The 23,614-nt window shown below is 40.8% G+C and overlaps 2 protein-coding genes across 5 annotated transcripts in view; both read left to right on the top strand.

Annotated features, from left to right (window-relative positions):
* The first annotated feature begins 394 nt into the window (after nucleotides 1-394).
* On the top strand, nucleotides 395-11,081 carry uhrf1 (ubiquitin-like with PHD and ring finger domains 1). Of its 2 annotated transcripts, none has more exons than XM_035177126.2 (17): nucleotides 395-534; nucleotides 2,979-3,141; nucleotides 3,430-3,696; nucleotides 4,405-4,559; nucleotides 5,023-5,238; nucleotides 5,510-5,625; nucleotides 5,736-5,922; nucleotides 6,249-6,372; nucleotides 6,488-6,595; nucleotides 6,741-6,845; nucleotides 7,000-7,106; nucleotides 7,215-7,377; nucleotides 7,490-7,627; nucleotides 7,986-8,097; nucleotides 8,196-8,344; nucleotides 8,732-8,830; nucleotides 9,327-11,081. In XM_035177126.2, the coding sequence occupies exons 2-17, from the start codon at nucleotides 2,989-2,991 to the stop codon at nucleotides 9,471-9,473; spliced, it is 2,346 nt and encodes a 781-aa protein (XP_035033017.1). In that variant the 5' UTR covers nucleotides 395-534; nucleotides 2,979-2,988; the 3' UTR covers nucleotides 9,474-11,081. The 2 variants fall into 2 exon arrangements, with proteins under 2 accessions (XP_035033017.1, XP_035033018.1); XM_035177127.2 differs by having other exon boundaries at nucleotides 2,984-3,141.
* An 847-nt stretch (nucleotides 11,082-11,928) lies between these two features.
* kdm4b (lysine (K)-specific demethylase 4B) overlaps nucleotides 11,929-23,614 on the top strand; it is a 43,050-nt gene continuing 31,364 nt past the window's right edge. For all 3 annotated transcript variants that reach the window (XM_035176497.2, XM_047342932.1, XM_047342933.1), the window contains exons 1-5: nucleotides 11,929-12,064; nucleotides 15,136-15,552; nucleotides 17,037-17,212; nucleotides 18,125-18,239; nucleotides 18,724-18,917. In XM_035176497.2, the coding sequence (XP_035032388.2) occupies nucleotides 15,163-15,552; nucleotides 17,037-17,212; nucleotides 18,125-18,239; nucleotides 18,724-18,917 (875 nt within the window). In that variant the 5' untranslated portion in view covers nucleotides 11,929-12,064; nucleotides 15,136-15,162. The remainder of the gene's footprint in view (nucleotides 12,065-15,135; nucleotides 15,553-17,036; nucleotides 17,213-18,124; nucleotides 18,240-18,723; nucleotides 18,918-23,614) is intronic.

The following is a 23,614-nucleotide window of genomic DNA, read 5'->3' on the forward strand; positions in this document are numbered from 1 at the left end:
TGTTTTAGGCCCAACTACTTTCTTGGGTGTATCATGCCTTGTCGTAGTAACTCAGGTCAGGTGGCTGGGAACGAGCTCCACACATCAACACAGGGAGTTTGAGTGAAACCAGTGACTCTGCTGACAGAAGCTCCACCACTTGTTTACCACAACCACCATCTGTCCCCTCTGGGGGTGGGGGGGGGAAACAACAAGTGGAGGAACACGGGATTTCTTTTTGCACGGCGCTGCAAACTCTCGCGATGAGTGAGTCCGGAGGCGAGCTGCACCCACGAGACTGTCATTTCGCGCGCTGAGGCTAAGCTCCAGTCACATCCGCGATCGACAGCCGCGCCGTCCAATGAGCGTCATTCGCCCGGAGCCGAGTGGCCAATGGGGCGCGCCGCACTGTTAGAGCGGGCGGGGTGTGAAAGTCTTGAAGAACAACACATTGATCCGTCTCCATCCAGGCAGAGAGTTGCTTGTGTGAATCCCGCGGCTCAGAAGTTATTCCTCCACCGTCGATCTCCTAACTTCACTCGGACGAACAAACAGGTGAAACAACTTCCCCCTCCCTTCACGCTCTCACAACTTTTCAAACCCCGCAGCCGTTGAATTAACCGCCTAGTAGCTAGCTTACTAACCCGGGTTAAGCTAACCCGACAAAGTCCTGCCTCGTTTCTGTTTGGTTTTTTTTTTTAACCCGAGTTGTCCAAGCCGGCTGCGGGTAAAGTTGAAACAAAGCTAACCGGGATAGTGTGAGTACACGTGGGTGCTGTTGGCGTGTTACCGCGGAGGTTTAAGCTGCGGGACAATAAGTCAGTTGGACGCGGTTCTGCGGTGATAATAGACCCGGGATGAACTTGACTGCTGCTGCAGCCGTGTTGTGTGTCTGTCCCGTCTCCATGTTGAATGAAACACGGTGCGGTTCTCACTCCGGCTTCGCACACTTCGCTCTTTACTACGAAGCAAAACAAAACACGCTAACCTTTAACTCATTTCCTCCCATTTCCCATTGGCTTGGGTCGAATCGGGGGGTCACGCTCTTGATTTGCCCATTGGAACACAGGTGGATGGTGGGATAATGTGTGGGAGAGGAAGCGGTTTCATTTCGATCTTATTATTATTATTATTATAAGTATTATCATCATTGCACATGTTCCGTTCAGTGGTTTTTATTTCGAGGCGGATCACCCCCCCAGCTGAGGGAGGAAGAGCCAGGAAGCCGCTCGGCTCGTCTCTTGCTCCTCCACGGGCACGAAACTCGACCCGTGTGTGTGTGTGTGAAAACCAGCCTTTTCCCTCTTGTTGTGATCGCGAGCGAACCGCGCATGAGGCGATGTTTCTGTGTGTTTTATTGTCAGCGAGCGGAGCCACATTGTTTGCTAGCGCTCCCTCGCGTCCGGATGTGCCTGCTTTTAAAAGAACTGGGAGTGGCCTGCAGCTCGGTTTCCCGCACTGTATTCAAATCAGCCTGTTCCCTCCCTTTCTCGCAGCCCGCAGGAGTGAGATGCCCGGTGCTGACAGCAGCACAATGCACTGGCAATACTCATACTTCTGCCACTGGGAAACACTGGAGTTGTTCCTCTCTTGCCTGAAGAGAGGAGCACAAAGGGCAGATGCCTGTAGTATTAATGGTGGGATTGGCAGGAGCCCTTTTCTCTGCTTTGGCAGGATGCACGCAGTGGTTTGAAACGGCATCAGCTCATGGTTATTTTTCTTTTCTCGTGAATTGTTTTTAGGGTTTATTCCCTTTCGTGTTTGTAAAGCACTTACAAAAATTACGTTAGGTAACTGCCATAGAAATAGTAATGTTGTTTTTATTGTTATTATTATTATTATTATTATTATTCAAAGTTGGTGTGAGCATTTGGGCACAATCGCAAGCTTAGAACCAGTGAATCTCATCTATTGAGGGACGGGAACAGTAACACAATCATGCATTCAAAGAAAAAACGTGTTGCATTTAAATGGTAATCCCGAAATTTATCATTTACTCCAATATTTTCCAAAAATAGACGGGACTACGTGGTTAGAATGTGAGTCACTACACGAACAGCTTCAAGATATTTATCAACAGTAAGAAATGTGTTCAGATACAGGTTGTGCATTTCTGTTTAAATCTCAAGACCCAAAATGATAATTGATTCCACTTCCTCTAACACATGCAGTAAGTTCAGCAACTATTTAATTAAACAAAGCCATAATGATGATATACAATATTGGGCTTGAAGATTAAATAATTACATGCATTACATTTTTAAAAGTTACACTTTAATACAAATAAAAACAGATGCGTATCAGACACATTTTAGTTCTTGTCCTAAATCTTGAACTATAGCAGGAATGTGTAATGTAGCTTTTTGAATTGATGTCACCCACTGTCGCGTGCATTTCGATTTTCCAATTAACTTGAGAAAGCCAGAAATAAACCAGCATAGTACCCCTTTCTGTTCAGTGATTCTTCACAGCTGTGGATATTCAGCTTTGAAATATTTGGTTTACTTGTTTTATAAATGTGTTCTGAAAATGTATTGGTTCAAATGATCCCCAAAAAATGATTTTAATATTACAGCCGGACCGATATCAGTCAGCAGGGGTATATAGGTTAATATAGACATCTGTCATCACTCAGTTTGTCCAGCAGAGTGCGCTCTGCCTCAGTTGTTTACATTACTAGGCACTATCTGCATGTCATGTAGCAGAGTACGGAGTCCACACTCTACATGGTCAAGTGGTGTCCTAGTGGTAAATGCTAACATGGTAAATTATTTTTCTTATGGATTGCATGGGAAATGAACTGATAATAACCCCATCATTTTCCCTTCTAAGGCTATACTGTGTATAAATAAATTAAAAGAATGGCTGATCTATTGATATGATTTTCTTAGTCCCTGTTATCGAACAGCCACTGGTCAGGCTCTGATTTCTAATATCCTGTAAAATAAATGCAATGATTGTTGTGGTTGTAATGGGTCATGGTTTCGCCGTTGACACAGGGCAGCTGCAATGTGGATTCAAGTGCGCACAATGGATGGGAAGGAAACCCACCGGGTGGATTCCCTGTCCAAACTCACCAAGGTGGACGAGCTGCGTCTCAAAATCATGGAGCTCTTCAACGTGGAGCCGGAATTGCAGCGGCTCTTCTACCGCGGCAAGCAGGTGAGACGACATGGTTAAAATTTTGCTCAGAGATGTGTTTGATGGCGGCCACCATGTTTTTATCTCACAAACAAATATTTCAGTTTAATTTTTGTTGAGAATTTTCCCACGATGGTTGTAGTTCAGTCATGATTGCTGCTTTAACATTTACTCGTGAGCAAAATATATTATGAATAAAATATGAAAGTTAAGTGAAAAGCTTGTATTAAATAGTGATGTGAATATCTAGTTTGAAATAATAACAAGCCAGAAGACTTGTGTTTAACCTCATTATGCATGTTTAATCAGATGGAAGACGGCCATACCATATTCGACTACAACGTGGGACTAAACGACATAGTGCAGCTGCTGGTTAGGCAGAAGATGACCTCTGTTGATGTTGTTAAAAGCAAGGACAAAGAAGCTGAGCTCTCTGACTCGGACTCAGGCTGTGGCTCAACTCAGAGCGAGTCTGACAAGAACTCCACTCACGGAGAAGTAGAGGTACAGGCCGCCGGCACCTCTGCCCAGGCAAACACCCCAGAGCTCGTTGATCTGGGATTTGGATTTTACAAGGTGAGTTATGAAGCAGGTATTTGTGAAGAAGGGGTAAATTTAATATTTCTGTTGAAGATAGGTGGAGAACCGCTGTTAAGTAAATTCAACTATTTGTACAGTTCCTTTTCATACAATCGTGTTGCCCAAAGTGCTTTAGATGTTAAGATTAGTGCTGAACTTCTTGGGGTTGGAAAGCATCTAAAACATTAGATTTAGTTATATTGTTATATTTTTCATCCTAACACTTTTTGTGTGCAGTGGAGTGCAACAGTTTGTCTTCATGGGATTGTGGAAAATAGTCTTGTTAATTGCATTATGGCCCCATTTTTTCTTTTCAATTTTTACTTTGTAGTGTTATGCTTTTTGGCTTTGTATACCATGGCTTTATGAAGAAAATAAAGTGTATTATGTGGATGAACACAATAATGTTTGATGCATCACACCATGAAATTAAGTTTGTCACCCCTTCCATAACACTCTGGACTGTTTTTATAGATGGGTTTATTTGTTCTTCCCACCAACATGGCTGTTTATACGCTTAACACAAATGTACTGTATTAAAGCCTGTCTTCATCTAGTGTCATATAGACATGGTGAGAATGTCATTTTACACCATGTTTTGAAAATGTGTTTGTAAGGATAAAAGTCTGTTTTGAAAAACAGATCTTTATTAATTGAGATGTCTCTGGGGATCTAACTAACTCTTTTCTGTTTATGTGTTTGAAGATCAATGAGCTGGTGGATGCAAGAGACTTGAACATGGGAGCGTGGTTTGAAGCCCAGATAACGAATGTTACGAAGACGCCAAAGACGCCCATAGACGAGGCTGCAGAGGCCCAGTCAGCAGAGGACGAGATACTGTACCACGTTAAATATGAAGAGTAAGAATCCTTGTTCTGTTACCCATGAATTTTTCTTAATCATTTTGTCGATCCACATTCCTTGAGCCCAGCGAACAATGTCTTCATCGGTTTCGTAGGAAAATCCTGGTAATTGTACAACAGTAGATATTTGAATTATTTCATTACTTAAAAAAATATTATATTAGTATTAATATAAGTATTAGTATTTAATGGCAGTGCTGTCTTTTCAACATTTTGAGCTATTCGTGGAAAAAAGACAATTAAGTCATAGTTTTCCTTAATTGCTGTCTTTGCTCTCCCTGAATGACGATCTTGTGTTGAGTTTTTAATATCTTAGTGTTGAAGGGAACATGGATCTGAGTGGTGTAGCTCGTCGTCATTGAAACATGCTTTTGTACATTCAGCTACACTCAGGAAGCACCTGTGATGGTGTGTGGCTTGTGTGCGATCCACAAACTGTGTGGTCTTTTTACTGTTACAGCTACCCAGAAAATGGGGTGATTCCGTTGCTTGCCAAGGATGTTCGTCCGCGGGCCCGCACCGTTTATCAGTGGCACCAGCTGGAGCCAGGAATGATTGTAATGGTCAACTACAACCCAGATGACCCCAAGGAGCGTGGCTATTGGTATGATGCCGAAATCCAGAGGAGGAGGGAGACGCGCACAGTGCGAGAAATCTATGCCAAGATTATCCTTGGGTAAGAGCATTGTTTCATGTAAGGTGGAGTTCTAATAAGTGAAGATCTAGCTGTGGTGGAAGGGGAACAAGTTTTTTGGGGTTTTGGAAGCCACAGTTGCAGGTGGGCTGAGCTGTGTTTACTTGTTTGTGTCTCTATGTAGATGTGTTCTCTGCGGCTTTTGTGTTTTAAGCAGTTGTGATATGAACCACTATATTTTATATTTTGATCTCACAGCATGTTACTTTCCATTTCCCTGAGTTACATTGACAGTTTGTTTCTTTGTTTGCAGCATTGCTGGTGACTCTCTAAATGATTGCCGGATCAGGTTCCTGACTGAAATTTACAAAATCGAGGAGCATGGTTCTCTGGGGGATGCTCCAGCTGGTTCTGAGAGTCCACTAAAAAGTACGGTTTTCAATTGTATTAATATGAAACCTTCTTTACTCTAGCCACTTGTGACGTTATTGCGTGTTGAAATACATTTGTTTATATATTGCATAATCTCTATTCTCCAGGATCAAATGGACCCGAGTGTAAGCACTGTAAGGACGACCCAGATAAAAACTGTCGCTTGTGTAACTGTCACATCTGCGGCATCAAGCAAGATCCTGACAAACAATTGCTGTGTGACGAGTGTGACATGGCCTATCACATCTACTGCCTGGACCCCCCACTCACCTCCATCCCTGAAGACGAGGACTGGTCAGTAAGAGCAGAGGTGGAACGCCACTGTGTTCAGATGTCCAGACATTTGATTGGAAATTAAAGTTAGAAAATATCAACCATGTGTTGATGATTAATAGGCAGTTGTGACCTGTAGTTTAAAAAAGACAAATAATACCGAATGTCCTCAATATAAGCCTGAATATTTTTTAAAGCCAAGACCTAAATGATTTCATCTGTTTTTATACCAAATAAATCCAGTATTGAGGTGTTTTCATGCTACTTGTGACAAAGTGTAACGTTTTAATCATCACCTGTTTAATACGTTGAGCTTGACCTTGACTCCACATGTCGTGTTGTTGCAGGTATTGCCCAGGTTGCCGTAATGACACCAGTGAGGTTGTGTTGGCTGGAGAGAAGCTGAAGGAGAGCAAGAAGAAATCAAAGATGGCTTCCGCCAGCTCTTCCAGCCAGAGGGACTGGGGCAAGGTGAGAACTGACTTCACATGTTCTGTTCCATTTTAGACAACTAGCCACTATATTATTTTTGTTATTAAACACCAAAGTCTTAACCTACAAACACTTTCGACTCCTCTCTCTCCAGGGAATGGCCTGTGTTGGTCGAACCAAGCAGTGCACTATCGTCCCGTCCAACCACCACGGCCCAATCCCTGGCATCCCTGTTGGCTCCTTGTGGAAGTTCAGAGTTCAGGTCAGTCCATGCAAAGAGCAAAAATGGTTCTTGTCTTTAACTTTAGATTAACTTGGATCTAAGTGGTTATAAACTAAATGACAATACATTTTTTTATTTTTTTTTATTGGCCTGTGATAATGTTTCATTTGCTTGGCCCATCTAGGTCAGCGAGTCTGGAGTCCACAGGCCACATGTAGCTGGAATTCACGGCAGGAGCAACGATGGTGCTTACTCTCTTGTCTTGGCTGGAGGTTACGAGGATGATGTGGTATGTTTATAAGTTGCTGTTTTTTTGCAGTTATTTCAAAGTAAAGCTAAGTTTTAATAAGGTCAAAGCTGTTTTTTGTCATAATTTAAGGGAATCACAAGAGTAGTTGAGGTTTGTTGTTATATTGTTTTAATTTATGTATTTTACATGTCAGGACGATGGCAATGAGTTCACTTACACTGGCTCTGGAGGACGAGATCTGTCTGGAAATAAGAGGACTGCTGAGCAGTCATGTGATCAGACACTTACCCACATGAACAGGTATGACACTTAAGTACATAATGCATAACTGCTTTCAATCACAATGATTTCTCAGTTTTTTGCTCCGTTTTATTTTGCATATTTAAAAAGTTTTTTCTGACTCACCAGGGCACTGGCACTAAACTGCAACGTCCCAGTCAATGACAAAAATGGAGCTGAGTCTAGGAGCTGGAAGCAAGGCAAACCAGTTAGAGTTGTTCGCAGCTGCAAGGGGCGCAAGCACAGTAAATATTCCCCGGAGGAAGGAAACAGATATGATGGCATATACAAGGTATGACAAAACACTACACATTTCCTCCAGTTTCATTTGACATGTTGGATTTATAAGATTGTGACTTCAAGCATCCGTTTGTTTACGTCGCATGTTTTTAAACTTCCCTCAGATTGTGAAGTACTGGCCTGACAAGGGCAAATCTGGCTTCTTGGTGTGGCGCTATCTGCTGAAACGGGATGATGATGAGCCGGCACCGTGGACAAGAGATGGCAAGGATCGCATCAAGAAGCTTGGGCTCACCATGCAGGTAGATTTAGATAAGATCCATTTTATTATTTATTTTGCATACAAAATAATAACATGTTGGTTTATCTGGGTGTTATGCCCTGTCTGTGTACCTGTCAGTTGGGCTCAGTTGAGAATGAGAGCATATCGCATGTGTGTTTACTGCCATGTCACAACAATCAACCTCTTGTACCCACATGAGCATGTTACAGCAACATATTAAACAAGTGTTAGCATTTTACCATGCTTACTTAAGTATGTTAATGTATACAATTTGACAATGTTACTTGGTAGAGGCTAATAGCTGTTAAAGTAAATATTAACCTGCTTGTTGTTGATCTGATTATAAACTTGCTCATGTTTGTCCCTATGTCTTCCAGTATCCTGCCGGTTATCAGAAAGAGAAGGAGAACAAAAATGAGGCGGAGGAGGCGGCGGCAGCGGCAGCAACACCCAGCAAAGCCAAGAGGAAGAGAAAATCTCAGGGCAGTGGTAAGTTGTCTTTTGGTCTTTTTTTAACTTTTGTGTAGTATCCACCCTCAACTCTACAACACCTTTTATGGAAATATGTGTTTCTTGGTTTTTGTCAGAATCCTCTAAGACCTCACCTGCCAAGAATCCGAAGAAAGTCAAGTTAGAGATGTACAAGCTTTCCCAGGGGCAGAAGACTCTCATCAAGAATGACAAGCCAAACAAGAAGCTGTGGGATGAAGCCATGGAGTCACTGTCACTTGGACCGGTGAGGATGACTTTTTGGTCAAGTTCGCTGCTGGACTTTATAAGCTTAAGCTTGATGTCGAGACAATAAGGATTTGTTGTAGTAAATAGTTTGTATAGAGCAAAGTTAGGACTTAATGTCTCACTGGTGTAACTTTAATCAAGATTTTACTGACAACTCTGTGATTAAAGATTATGTATTTATGGGTTAATTGAAAAATGGCTTGTATGAAAATATTTGGTTTGTGAAACAAAGGACTGTAGTTTGAAGCTCCATCAGTGCTTGATTTTGATTTTTTGTAAATAATAAATGGGAGGTGTTAAGTAAAATCTCTCACTCACAAAATAACTAGGTACAGGAGTGTTGTTAAGAGAACATATTTTAATGCCTTAAATTTTGTTTTTGCAGAAATTTTTGAACAAGGTTGAGGAAGTTTTCCACTGCATTTGCTGCCAAGAAGTGGTCTTTCAGCCCATCACCACAGAATGCCAACACAACGTCTGCCGGGTAAGAAACTGTCACAAATTTGGAATAATGACAAAGACCCCATGGTCACATGACGTGATGAAGTAAATGAGCTTTCAAGCTCCTGATACATTCACATCTGAAATGAATAGAGCAAGGAAAACATAAACAAAATGTATTTTTCTCTGAACATGATGTGTTTCTATGGAGTTTATTTCAGCACACCTCTTAAAGGGATATTTTGTGATGAATGATTATCTAATAACATAAGGTTTTTATTTAAGTGTTGCAGTAGTGAGACCTTACCTTAAATGGGAGCTGTAACTACTTTTGGCAAGTTGTCACAACCTTACACACACCTCTGAAACTTAACCGAAATTGCAATATTCTTGAGAATGAGATGAAACTTCCAATTAAAGATCATCACAAAATTATTACAAACAAAACTTAAATTTGGGTGAAAATATACATTGAGTGGAGGCCCAGAGAAATTAAGGCCATTGTTTTATTTTATTTTATTTGTATTTGTTTTCTTCAGGAATGCCTTCAGCGGTCCTTCAAAGCAGAGGTGTACACCTGCCCGGCCTGCAGACACGACCTGGGCAAAAACAACTCCATGGCAATCAACAAACCTCTGCAGGATATTCTACATCAGTTTTTCCCAGGGTACAGCAGCGGGCGATGATCAGTGGCTCCGCTCACACAAGTCCTCGGGGAAAGCCGATGTAAACTGTAAGGGGAATTTTGACGCAATAAAGAATCAGTTTTCTCTTAATATATTTTTTATGATTTATAAAACTACAATTTTTGTGGACTTCAATGTTACCATTTTTCACCTTGGATCTGCCCTGATGTGTAGTTACTGATAATTTGAAAATTCCTTTATAACAGCCTTTACCATTACTCCTCCGCTAAAATCCTCAGTTGTTCTGTGTTTTGTTATGTTCCGTTAGCTAATGCAAATGTTATTCATGATGATTTAAGGAAAGCCCTCCACGTTTAGCACTCCTTAAGAGAACGTTAAGTTGTTTCCCTTAATTGTTTGGAGATTATTATTATTATTAGTACAATGTGGACCTGTTGCTGGTTGTCATTTTGATGCAATCATCTCAATCTGATGATGCAGTTGAGGTTTTGTCTCCTGTAGCTGTTTACATCTCAGTACTCAGTATTTCTTTTTACAAATCTGTGTTTGCAAGCATCACAACTTGATTTGCTATCTAGAAATCGGTCGGCTACACTAGACTAACTGGGTAAAGTCGTCGTCACAGGTTTCTACCACTTTGTTTTTGTCCTGGCATGATCAGATCTTGAAATTGCATTGCAGTGTCAAGAGAACAAAGTCGCCTTTGGGAGGAAATAAGACGCTTTGATTGTGAAACGTAGATGAGACCTAAAAACTGAGAACAAACTGAACTAGTTTTTTGTTTTTGTTCTGTGGTTCAGCCGTCTTGGAGGAAGTGTCTTGTTGGGAAACCGTGTCATCAAACTTGGATGGATTTTCTAGCTTGTGTATTGGTTCCCTATATATTTTCATAAAGTTATTTTTATATTTGTATATGAAGTTTCTCAAAGTTGGTTAAAAAAGTTTCTATGAATTTGGTATAGAAGCCAAACATGTTAGAATTTTATTCCATGGCATAGATTTGGAAATCCCCCATTTTGAAAAGTTTGTTAAAGTCTGAAGGAAGAAACCTGTTTAATCCAGAGTGTAATGTAGAACTCCCGTCTATCTAGCTCTTTAGACCTTGTTTTGACATTTTAAGCTAATCGAGTCTAGACACGTTTTTAATTTTTTTTTGCTAAAATTTGAAATGTGTACTTTTTCATCTTTTATAATCTTACTGCCATCTGTGGGGGGGGGGTGTTCAGTCCGATTTTTGTGTCTCCGCAGGTCACTTGATCTCATTAAAGAGAAAAAACAGGAAATGCTTGCATTAAGTTGAAAAATTTATTAAATCTCACACTGCTCCTAAAATTTGCCATTGAATCAACTAAATTATCCAAATGTGTCATTAACTACTTAAACCTCTAACTGTCTTTGTACGGATAATGTGATGCTTGGTGTTGAATTTCAGTGGCAGTGTGTGATGATGTCCATCGACATGTGCAGCACTTTGAGTTTTTAACGGAGAGACAAAGATTTGCATAAACTGGGAAATGTATATTTTCTATAATTGTATAATTTTTAGTCCATTACAGTTTTGATATGTAGTTTTTAGAAATGGTTGCACATGTTTGGTGCAAAAATTTGTCAATAAATTCTTTGTTATTCAATAAAACGGTGAAATTATGTTTTATCTATATCTCCCACACACCCATACAGAAACACACTGACAAGAGTTATGTGCGGCTATCCTTGTTAAGACTTAACTATAAGTCTTTAACATTAACTTCGAGCCTAAACAAAACCGTAACCATGATCAATTCATGCCTAACTTTGACCTTAACCTAACCTCATCCAGGACCTCAGAAATGATGTCTTGCCTCAGTAGGACTAGGCTTTGGTCCCCTTGGGGTCTACTGGTCAGTTTATACTGAAGAAGGTCCTAAAGAGGCAACAAAAGCGAGTACACAACACCTACCTGGAAGACTTGAGCAAATTATCCTGAACTAAAGTGTAACTAGACTTTCGTGTGTAACTCTGACAATGATTTTAAAGAAGACCAAATGGTTTTATGATTGATTTAAAGGGATGGTTCACCCATTGAAGCTTCAATATCCCCTCCGTCAGCATAGTGGTGAGTAGATAACGAGTGGATTTTCATTTCTGGGTGAACTATCCCTTTTAAAAGCACCAATATGAACTAGATAACCCTGCACATTATTTCAAGGTGTTCTGAGGTTGTAGAAACTCTTAAACTCACAGCTTGAGAACATTAATAAATCTCGTCGACTTGCACTGAGGATGTTTTATTTGTCTGATGGCTGACAGCTCAGCAGCCGTCACCAAACCCGGCAGTGTGTACGTGCGTGACGTGCACAGGACGCAGGCACGAGCATGGAGTGCATGCCCAATTATCACCGTCGGTTGCCATTGGTTGATTCATGTGCCCGTAACCAAGCGAGCCAATCGCATCACCGGCTTTCTTACTAAAGATCCGTAGCATCCGCGTCGTTCCACCAATCACCAGGCGTAGTTTCCTGGTGTGGGCGTGACCCCCGACGTAGTCTCGGCTAGCTAATGCTAGAAGAAAACCGATCCAGGGAATTCTTACATATCGAAACAAATTGGACTGAGCTCAGCGGGGAGACGCTGCCAGTGGACTGCAGGAGGTAAGGTTTCCCACTGAGGGTTTATTTCATCCAACTGCACGGACTGTGCTCCCCTTCTAACCCTAATGTGTGTGTGTGTGTATCGTCGCGGTGTTTTTGTTTTTTTCCCCCTACTGCAGATATGGAGGTAGCTAGCGACATGCTAGCAAGTGTTAGCCTAATACCTCAGCGCTGTTTTAACGCTGCCAACAGCTGCTTCCGTGTTTGTGTGCGCGCGCGCGACCTCGTTGGGTAGATGTTAACGTTTGTATGAGTTTGGCTTTCGGCTCATTTTCAAGCGCTTTCCGCTGCGGTTCTTTGTCGTTTTGGGGTAAAATGCTAACAGTTGGTGTTACTTGTGCAGAGCTACCGTCGCCCTTAACAGCAGCATCAGCCTGTGGCAGCGTCCTTTTACTTTCACTTAACCTGACATGAGCTGCAGGTCAACAACTGCACGGCGTGAGTATTCACGACCCAGTCTGTATCTGGGAGGGCAGGGTGCAGCAGTATTAACACAAGTTTGAGGCCCAGGTGGAGTTAAAGGGTCTGTGTAGGCCCCTTTCTGTTGTGGTTAGACAGCTGGGGGGTCATGTGGCCCTCAGCTCACTGATTAGGTCAGACCCCATTAGAAAGAGGGTCCCTGCTTGTAATTGAGTCTAGTGAGATAACATCCCAACTTATTGGTGGCATCACTGATAGCTGTGGATGTATACACTAGTAATGTATGGATTGTAAGTTGGATCGTTTTAGACTTTAAGACTTCTTTCTCAGTGGGGGTTTATTTACAAAGTCTATTCAGCTTATCTGTAGCATACACACCTGGCTCCCTCCATCTCTGGCTCACACAACCTGCTCCACAGGCAGATTGTGTTTCATGCAAATTACTGGTTCAATGAAAACCACTTACTTTGCAGCAGGAGGCTAAAATAAACACCTATGTTGTAACACTGCTTGTGCCAAAAAAGATGTGTGACATTGAATAAGCTACTGTGTAAATTCACGTTTGTGGATGAGATAGTGTTTTTAATACGCAGCCCTTGACATGATGAAAACCATGTGCAAGTCTTGCAGCACAAATGCAGATGTGAAGTAGGTTAATCGTTCCTTGTATATAAATATATTATCAGAATGCCTATTTAGATATTAAATGATGTGAAAATGTAGTTATGATTATAGTGACTTGACTAAAAAGATTGTGGTTATCAGTTTTATTGCAGTATTGTTAAAATTTGCTAAAATGTCTCAAGGAAGTGCTGACCCACAAAGTGAAGTAATTTCAATAAGTTCTAGATGTAAAGAATATAGAAGTGTTTCTTTAATAATAAAAAATGTACTGTAATGCCCGGTGAAATGAAATCTTAAATAAGCTAATCAAATATGCACATAAGGAAAAATACAATCGCATTTAAACAAAGCCAGGGTCAAATACTAACGTAAGGTGAATGTAGCAGACAGACATTATGCGTTAAATGCAGATGTTGACCTCAAATATCTGAGAGTCAGGACAAAGTATCACTGACTGTTAACAAATGCAATTTGGCAACAGTGGATGCTAGCAGTAGCTAGCTATGGCCAGAGCACTAGAGCTCTCCTGCTGGTAAAGTATCACCCAAATCACCAAGGTAATTAAAGATAAAAACCATACAAGTTCCAAGTTGATCTTCAACCAGAAAACCTATTGTCAGGAGATTGTGTGCAACAAACTACTGTTTCATGTGACCAGTTTTTTTTTTTAAAGAAAATGTTGAAACGTATAGATGAGATAGTAGATGAGAAGATAGTTGTCATGGAGATACAGTGTTAGGCTTTTGGATTGGCGAATGTAGATTTCCTAAGTATTTTGTTCAAACTGTCGCAAGTTCCTATTGCAAAATATTAGATCTACTGTACAATTGTATAAAACAGAACAACCTTAGAGTGTATAAGGTGGAACTAGACAATAAGTTGTAATTTTGCTGGAGATCTTTACATAAATTATCCTCAACTCAGCTGCAAATAATATGCTTTTGATCAGCTAATAGATTGATCAGCTAATTCTTAGTTCTGAAGTTCCTATAGTTCATAGATGTTGGCACTCCCACATTGTGATGAAGAGGTTGGTCTTATAAGAAGACTGAGTTAACATGACTGTTCTAACATTGCTGTTGTTCAAACAGAAGCCTCAGGGATGCTGCAGTTTTCTCCAACTGTCATTCACAATACAAGCTTTAGTTACCAGTAGTACCAAGTAGTAGTGCCGGTGTTGGGTCGGAGGCTGTTTTACTATCGGAGTGTGTTTCCCCTTATCTGAACCTGAACCCAATCTTATCCTAACCCAAACCCAAGGGGAATTTAACAGGAAAAACTGTTGGTGAAACGCATCACCGGACACTAAACTTGAAGCAACAACAGAAGTTACTGTAGTTAATCCTCACGGCTACCTACAACACAAGTACCTGAGTAAAGTGTCTCACAATTGGGCTAATGTTAAACTGCTGTATTAGTCAAGACCCTTAACAACCCACCCTGTTTTGGGTCTAAACAATAAAATGATCATATTTATAGTAGTTCTGAAGTTTACATTTCACTTACTGCATAGGTGATGTATTAGGATCCCACATCTACTCTGTTTCTTAAAAAGAGCACCTGTCCACTTATAAGTGGGCCTGTCACTGGCCTGAACGAACCAGAGACTGGTCAATCTATTAACCTTGTATAAACCTGACTGGCCCTGAACCATCAAGTATGTTGGAGCGTGGAGTCTGTGGGAAAGGGTAGTTGTGAGCGAGACAACATTTTTACTTCCTGTTATCATTTGGATAAACAGGTGAGCCTGTTAGTGACCCTGTGTTGCTTTTATTTAGTTACTCCTGGTGCTGTATTTATATGCTTATGGTAAATGTTTCCTATTCTCAGGTCTCTCTTGTAGAAGAGATTGAAATCTCAATGATAATGTCTGATTAAATAAAGATTTAATTGAGTCCCATGAGTTTCTCACATAATATCATTAAAGAAGCACTCTTCAATTCTTATATTGAATTGTAGATTCCTAATCTTTTCTGAAAGGAGCTGAAAACTGAATATGACCCAGTTTCCCACGCTCTCCACCCTAGGTTTACCTGCAGCACTTCCACGACCAAATGGCTACCGACATGCCCATGGACACGGTGCCTGCCTCATCCCCAGACCCGACCTCACCTCCTGTTCTCAGCTCCAGTGCAACCCAAGACCGGATTCCCACCCAGGAGCCAGCCATAGCTGAAACCCCTCACACAGCAGTGTCCTCAGTTCCAGATGCTGCTCCAGATCACAGCCCAGCTCAGCCTGCCGACCCAGAGATGGCCAAAGGACTTGTTTCTGACTCGGAGCTGCCCCCAGCCCCTCTGCTGCCACCCCTGCCACCAGTCAGTGCCAAGAACCCCAGCTGCAAGATCATGACCTTCCGGCCCACCATGGAGGAGTTCAAAGACTTCGCCAAATACGTGGTCTACATGGAGAGCCAAGGAGCTCACCGTGCCGGCCTGGCAAAGGTGAGGAAAACGGACGCATACTGTATAGTATATTGTACACACTATCGCATCACAGTCCTGTTATGGGAAGGTCTCATTAGCTTTTCAATGTTATCAACAGCAGTGACTATCCATTCATGCCTATTCATGCACAGGCAAGATTCCATCTAAAATTATTATTGTTGTTTAAAACCTTTTTAAAAAATATATAGAGCCATAAAAATGGAACTTGTTTGTATTTATAAGACAATGAATTGGGGAGTCTCTGTCTTTTCTTTGATTTTCTCAACAACTGCTCATCTGATCAACTTCAAACCTGAGTAATGAATGGTTTAGAATGAGGAGCAGTGTTAACTTCAAAGTTTTTGAATGAACATGTGGCAACTTGAGTGGCTTGTGTCTCTTGAAGATGTTTCACACAATAGCAGGTTGGGTCTACAGCTTACAGGTATCAACAGCCATTCACCCCTTGACTCGGGGGACCCCAACGACCCACTAGTTGGCCGGGGGGGGGCGAATAACCTACATGTTTGACATAACGACTCTCAGCATAGGTGAAGACCCATAGAGGTTAAATACCTGAAACCCTCCACTCGTCAGTCAGAACTGGAGAAGCCTCTTGGGTGAGAGGTGAAACGTATTCAAGCAATACAAGCAAGTCCAGTTCTCTATGTACACTTGTATGACTCCTGGTGATACTATGACCTGGATGAGTGAGAACCTTCACAAATATTTTGAATGAACAGTTCTCAAGAAGGAGAAACCGTTAAACATTTGGTTCCAGGTGAGGCGACGCCTCCATGTAACTGACCTCATTAACATGATAACAACATTGGTACGCCTGGTCATAGTTTATCACAGCAGCACACCAGCGAGGCATATAATCACTTAAATGAAAGCATCTTGGAGGGCTTTGTTTAAGATGCAGCGACAGCAAGGCAGTGCTGTATTGTTCCATTTTTATCAACACCCAATAAGGATATTAACCATTATTAACAGGTGAGATTAGTTTATGCAACGATGCTGTTATAGTAATGTAAACCATGCATGGTCCAAAATTGTAATTCATCTAGCAGTGACCTAGAGATGTGGTGATGATGATTAGATGATTGAATAAATTATACAGCCATTAATGAGATAACAAGGCTTTTTTTAACAGGCGCTGCCCTAGTAATGATAAAGAAAACAATGATTTATAGACATTTTAGAATCAGAAATCAGCAAATGTTTAAAATTTCACAGCATTTTCATAATTTGATGTTCAGTCAAATAGATTATAGATAGTAGATGCATAGTATTTGATTATCTGAGTACTAATTGTTTAAAATCTACAGGGGAATATAATAGAATAATTTGTTAAATTAGAGTTCAAGAAAACATTGGTGGTTGATTATAATCTTATTGAATGTAAAACATTTACTTTACAGTTTGGAGGTCAATGCAATCCTTTCAGTTTGAATGTTGGCTCACTGCCTGTAATATGAACCATTTCCTCCTTTCAATAGGTGATTCCCCCAGAGGGCTGGAAGCCGCGGCGCTCCTACGACACCATCGAGGACATGGTGATTCCAGCTCCCATCATGCAGGTAGTGACTGGTCAGTCGGGTCTGTTCACCCAATACAACATCCAGAAGAAGTCTATGACCGTGGGCGAGTACCGCAAGCTGGCCAACAGCAAGAAGTAAGTTAGTGCCTCGTCCAGGGCTCTCATTTATACATGTGGTAGTTCTTCTATGGTCCTAGACATTGCTTGTGGGGAAGGAACTCAAACTGATGAGATGCTGCTAAGTTACTTAAAAGCAGTTTTCTCTCGGGTAGTCAAATTTTATAATAAGTGCTGACACAACCCTTGTTAATACAATATGAGCATGTCAATTTGGGACCGATCATTGGTTAATCAGTTCTTTCACTTGGTTTCATTCATGTGTATGATTGGCACGGAACTTCTCCAGCAAGAACAAAAGTGTTTGTTTTCTATTTCAGTTGTAATTGAGATACATCATCATTTCAAAACAGCTAGTTGAACAAATCCCCGTTTGAAGATGTTATTGCTGGTTTTCTGATTCATGTAAAATTGTAAACATGTATGAGAGAGGGAGCGCGACAGCTGGGCAAAGAGCTCTGCACACAGCTCTAGAATGACTCAACGACACAAAACTCTGAGTTATATATACTTGACGCTGTTATGAGAAGTGTAAAAAAAGATTGTGAAACTTTTGCTTTACCAACTAGACAAGGCCACCACAGTCTAGATAACAATGGGGAAGACTGCAGTTGGGTATTTATTGGTCATTTCTGCTGGAAAGAAGTTAAAACTATTTGAAAAACATGAATCTTTAATAAAAGTGTCAAAGTGCTTTCTCTGCTGCAGTAACTGATCGTGTCAGCATGATCATTGTGAAATATACCCTGTTGTGACCATTTTTGTATTGGTCCTGTTTCCTGTGAAGTAACTCAAATGCTACATGCTAGTAATTGAAACTGACACATTGCTGATCTTACAATGATGGATGCCTGCCAAGATGAGGGTGTAGCTGAAAGGCCACCTCTCTGCTCACCACTGACAACACATCTGGTCCTGTTCTGTTTTTAGGTACTGCACACCCCGCCACAAAGACTTTGACGACCTAGAAAGGAAATACTGGAAAAATTTGACATTTGTGTCACCCATTTATGGTGCAGATGTCAGTGGCTCCATCTATGATGAGGTGAGGCGTGTGTGTGTGTGTGTGTGTGTGTGATTTGCCAGCCCATCTTATTTGTCTTGATCAAGGTAATTTTTCATAACCAAATGATATTAGAAAAAATAATTTACTAAATTAATTTTTAACTCTTATTATAACAACATACTACTTAATCTTAATTTGTCTGAATTATCTATTTATCAATATGATTTGATAACATGAGAACTTAATCAAAAATGTACGGTGATTATTGTGTCCACTATGGGATGCATATTTTAAATACACTGATTAATGGATCATTGATAATTAAAATATTTTGCCCTGAATATAGTGCCTTAATGTATTCTGCTTTCTGCACCACATGCTGTTACTTTCTTACCTTGCTCATTGAATGAGACGTTATCATTTTTGTTCTACTACAGCACCACCTTGTGGTAACAAATTGATAGTCTTTGTGAATCAGACTGTTTCCTGCATACTGTTCATAAAAATGCCTCTTTTTGTCAAGGACATTCGAGAGTGGAACATTGGCCACCTCAACACGTTGCTGGACATGGTGGAGCAGGAGTGCGGCATCGTTATTGAGGGTGTCAATACTCCTTATCTGTATTTCGGCATGTGGAAGACCACATTTGCATGGCACACTGAGGACATGGACCTCTACAGCATCAACTACCTGCACTTCGGACAATCCAAGTCCTGGTCAGTCACATTTTTATTTTCTTGAAACTTCCTGTTCAACCTCAGCCGTGTCACATGGCATTTTAAGATTTGAAATTTGCTATGAAATGTCTACTTGCTGCATAGAAGCAGTGTGTAAATATAGCTACCAGATATTTACCAACATGGTCGGCTGTAGTTGACAGCAGTAGCAATTAGGTAGTGAAAATACAAACATTGACAAATAAAAACAACTTCCTATGTGTTTACAATACTTTTTATTCGTTATTAATCTCAGTACTGAGGTTCTTGTTTTATGCTTGTGTTTTTGAAACAACAGACTTTTATATACTTGCTTTATCAAGTGATTTGGTCTTGGCTCTTGACTTAAGTTGTCTCATTGAGATGTTGTGTTATGCTTGCTATACAAGGGCTTCTGGCTGGTATTTTCACCATCTGAGGGGTCATTACTTGGCAAATATGCTTTTGAGATATTTGATCGAGCTTGAAATCAGTTTGTGTTACAACTGTATTTTGACCTTTTTAGATTTTAGAACCAACCAACAGTTCTGTTCATCCTCTTGTTTTGCAAATGTTTTCCTCTTTTGTTTTCTGCTCAGATGTAATCTCTTCTCAGATTAGACAAAAGAAAAAGACAAAACACCCCTGTTTAACTTTTAGGTTTTCTACTAACTTTGCTGAAACCATTTAGCAGCTGGTCTACAGTAGAGGTTATATATAGTTATAGTATAGTTCTATTGATTTGAGCTGTTATTTCGCTCACTTTCTCTTCTATGCATCATTACATTTCCTTTTGTCTTTCTGTCACTCACCACTGGAGGGCCCTGGTACCCAAAGAAAAATACTTGTCTCTTTTCCTTTTATGTCTGTTGATGTTTTCCCCCCCAGTGCTTGCATACATGTTCTCGTGCTTTCCCATCTTTCCCTCTGTTTTTTTGATCCCTGACACTACAGGAAGGAAGCAGAGCCAACTTCTTGTGTGTGTACGTGTGTGTACGTGCAATCTTAGTATTCCAGATGTGTGTGTGTGTGTGTGTGTTCCTAAACTTCCATTCTTCGTTTGTTCTCTCACCTGTCTTCCTTCTTGTCACAGTATGCCTCCCTACCCTGTTTCCCCCCTTTCCTCTTCGTGTGTCTGTCTTTGTCTTTGTGAGGGATATAACAGTTCCTGCTCTGCGATGTGATCTCATTAAAAAACCATCTACCTGTCTCGTTTTCACTCCTCTCATGGAGTGTGGCTCTGTATCATTACAATTAACTATTGTGTGAACATACAGAGTGCGGATGTGTGTTGGTAAACATCCATCAAACTGTGATTCTCAGTCTGGTTATACAGGCCGAGCAGTGGTGGTTGTACCATGCTTATAGAAAACCTGTGTTGTTTAGACCTGGATTATTCTTTTTTCTCTTGAGCCATAGTTGTTGTTGAACCCCCACTCTGGTCAGATGTTTAACAGATGCAGTGCTTAAGGGGCAAACGAGTTGATGGTACCAACTTCAACAACACACCTTATTTGAATGGTTTGAATCAATGACGTGCTGGAAAAAAACGTACAACCAACATTAGTAAGATTCTAGATGCAAACATATTTAAAGGGCAGAAGGGAATACATCAGTCTTTCATGGGCCTTGAGGAGTGTCACTGCATATGTGGAGAAAAACTAATGCTACCTTAATACAAGTTAAAAAATTTAATTTAATCTGTGGGTATTAAGGCAGAAAGAAGTGAGTTTACCAGACCTCTGCAGTATTTTTTTTTTAAATCTCTGCTTGAGGCTAGAAGCTTCAGGCTCCATTTGCTGCTCGAGTATAAGATACAAAAATGTCTCACTGAGCTGATGGTTGAGGTCTGCTGTGGGTCATGTAGGTTTGATAAGGAAGAAGAACGTGTTGGAATTAAAAAAAATGAAAATGAATAAAAAGTGACAACCCTACATTCTACCTCCCTAATTGAACACATGTAGTGAATTGTTGTCAAGTAGAATTTAGTTTCTAATCAGTTTTAAATGTAAATGATTTTCAATATTTGATAGTAACTTGATTACTTTTGTGATCAAGAGCCATTTTTATTGACCTTTATTTATTGACCTTAACCCCAGCCTTCACAGTAACATGAAATATGAATATATTGTTTTCACTGGGCCAACTGACTTCAAGCTTGTCAATCTGTTGATGTCAACGTCACTCTCGCTTCTTTTCTGTGGGGCGGCTTTGCTCTCCCCTTTTCTCCTGTGTTGCTATACCCCACATCTATTGGCATTAGCAGAGTGACTTAATGATCCAATGAGGATGTGCCCTGTCTGTGACAAAATGCAGGAATATGGTTTGTGATCACTTCTTTTACCCATATTGAGAAGAATCTCTGCTCTTCACACATCCCTGCATTGTAACTTCTCTGCCTCTTTCCTGCTTCTCTTTTTAACTTCCATTTAGTTTGCCCTGACTGTCGTCTCTGTCATCTAAGACTAATTAACTCCCAGATGGATTGATGAACACCATTCATTTCCATTTTTAAATGCACACTTTTTTTCCCTCTCCCTTTCCTTGTTTTTGTCTGATTCTCTTCGTTTTGTCGCCTGGTTTTGTTCTCCCTCTGCCACTCCCTCTCCCTCTCTCTCTCTGTCTCAGTGCACACCAAGCATCCCATCTTTATTCTTCTGAAATTGAATCATTTTCACTTTTATATTTGTGTGTGGTGGGATAATTACTGACACACACACACGAGGATGTGTAAATGAGCTCAGCCTCAGCAGTCAGTCACTGTCTTTATCCTTCCATCTTTCTCTTTTATTTTTATTGCTGAAATCCTGTCAATCAACCCTCTGCCCCAACACACACAGCAGTAGATCGGCTGTCAGATAAAAGATTCGCCTCAGAACATGTGAGGGGAAGGTGGGCAAAGGCTGACGAAAGAGAATTTAAAGGGATATTTGGAAGCGTAGCCCAGCTGCAACTTCAGGGAATGGAGGAATTTTTAATGAATCCTCCAGTCCTCAGCCTCCTCTGTACTCCAGCGGTTTTGACTCATTCTCGTTTGACAGTTTTCTGTGGCTGGACCAGACACGGTCCAGAGCTACATCCCAGAATGTAAGTGAGTGATAGAGTTGAGTTTGTGATGAAGTTGCACCAGTTGCATCAGTTGCATTTTCTGTCACGTCATTATGTGACATGTTGAGGGATACAGACAATAAGGAGATATTAAGAGTTTTGGATCCAGTGATAGTAGTTGGTATTATTTGGTCACTTTTTCAATAAAATAAAATACAACATTCAACCAATCATTTCGCTTGCTTTCAATATCCTAGCTTCTCCTACAGCAAAGAATCCCAGTGCGCTGTCTGGTCTACAAAGCATTATAAAACTCCCTCTGTCTGTGATCTGAGGGACATGCGCACCTGGTATTTTAAATTAAACTTGTATTTGTAAAATAAGTCATGACCTACTTGATTAGCATATAAGGGTTTTAACTAACAAATACTAGACGGGAGAAACTTTTGTACTGCAGCAGTAGGAACAGCTCTTGATATAAATGACCTTGAACAGTAAAAGCCTGAAAGAGAAGAATGCACAAATACTCAACATCTCTGTGAATGTGACAAACATGCACAGTGTCGCTCGTAAAGATTTCTGAATTCCAGCTGCTAGGAAAACTGTCTCGCCGCTGACAAATCATACTTTTCCTCAGAGAGGTGGAATGTTTCAGGCCTTCATTTACTGTTTTGTTTTGTATGTATCTATCTGCTGCCAGAGTGACAGACGTGTTGCTGCCATGGCAACCGTGGCCTTAGGAGGGAGGGAACAGGAGAAGACACGCTGATCGACTGATTTGTTTAGTTTGATGCTGGGATGAAAGGGATTGTCTGAGGGATGTTCTGTGGCGCAGGCTGCTCCAAAACTTGTGCACATTTACACAGAAAGCTCTGCAACGTGAGGCTCCCGGTGGACAAAAACAACTTGGGAAATCTTGAGCATTTTGGGAAATGTACTTAATTGCTGTCTTGTGTGAAAAAAGATGAGAAGAGCTCTGTCAGTTTTATCTTCAGCACACGGTTATAGACTCGCTGAACACAAGCACTTCAACTTAACGACTAGTGTGTGGCTTCGTCCCAACCAAACTTCTGACCTAACATCGAGTTTTAAAATGTATATTTAGCCATTGAAGTGGTACACACTACTAATGCAAACAGTTCCTCACAACACACATTATAGGATGCACCAAAACTTGGCAAGTGTTGGATAAAACAACAGCTGAATTATTTAAAACCTTTATCAACAGGATGCAGAACAATATGCACGGTGCAGCTGGTGGCCAATGAGAAGGGATGATAAAGTAGTGGGTTAAGAAATATTCCATATGCCTGGTGATTGTCTTTGTTGTGCTCAAATCCCCGACCATGAGGGAGCAGGGTTGTAATCTATCTTCAACCACTGGACACATCCTATTATATACATACGGGGTATATATGTGTTTTTATACTATGACAATTCTTCCTTGATTTGAATTTAAAAGAAATTGCATAATATTTGGTATCATAATATATAGAGTTAAACCTCCAGTATCATGATGCGTACCACCACACTCTTCCAATACACGGCCCTATTGCAAATGCACAGTATAGAAAAGTAAACAAGGCTTAGTGATGCCTGCGATGAGTCTGTGCTCTATCTGCACGTATGGGAACTCCCGCGAAGTAGCAGACACAGCTTGAGTTAATGCA

The sequence above is a fragment of the Hippoglossus stenolepis genome, chromosome 14, assembly GCF_022539355.2.
Source record: "Hippoglossus stenolepis isolate QCI-W04-F060 chromosome 14, HSTE1.2, whole genome shotgun sequence".
NCBI classification, from domain to species: Eukaryota; Metazoa; Chordata; class Actinopteri; order Pleuronectiformes; family Pleuronectidae; genus Hippoglossus; species Hippoglossus stenolepis.

Bases quoted from the DNA above. Each gene is read 5' to 3' on its own strand.
- uhrf1 (XM_035177126.2), top strand. From the start codon at position 2,989: ATGTGGATTCAAGTGCGCACAATGGATGGGAAGGAAACCCACCGGGTG. The intron at 4,560-5,022 runs GTAAGAATCCTT...TTACTGTTACAG, and splicing joins TACCACGTTAAATATGAAGA to CTACCCAGAAAATGGGGTGA. The intron at 6,373-6,487 runs GTGAGAACTGAC...CTCTCTCTCCAG, and splicing joins GCCAGAGGGACTGGGGCAAG to GGAATGGCCTGTGTTGGTCG.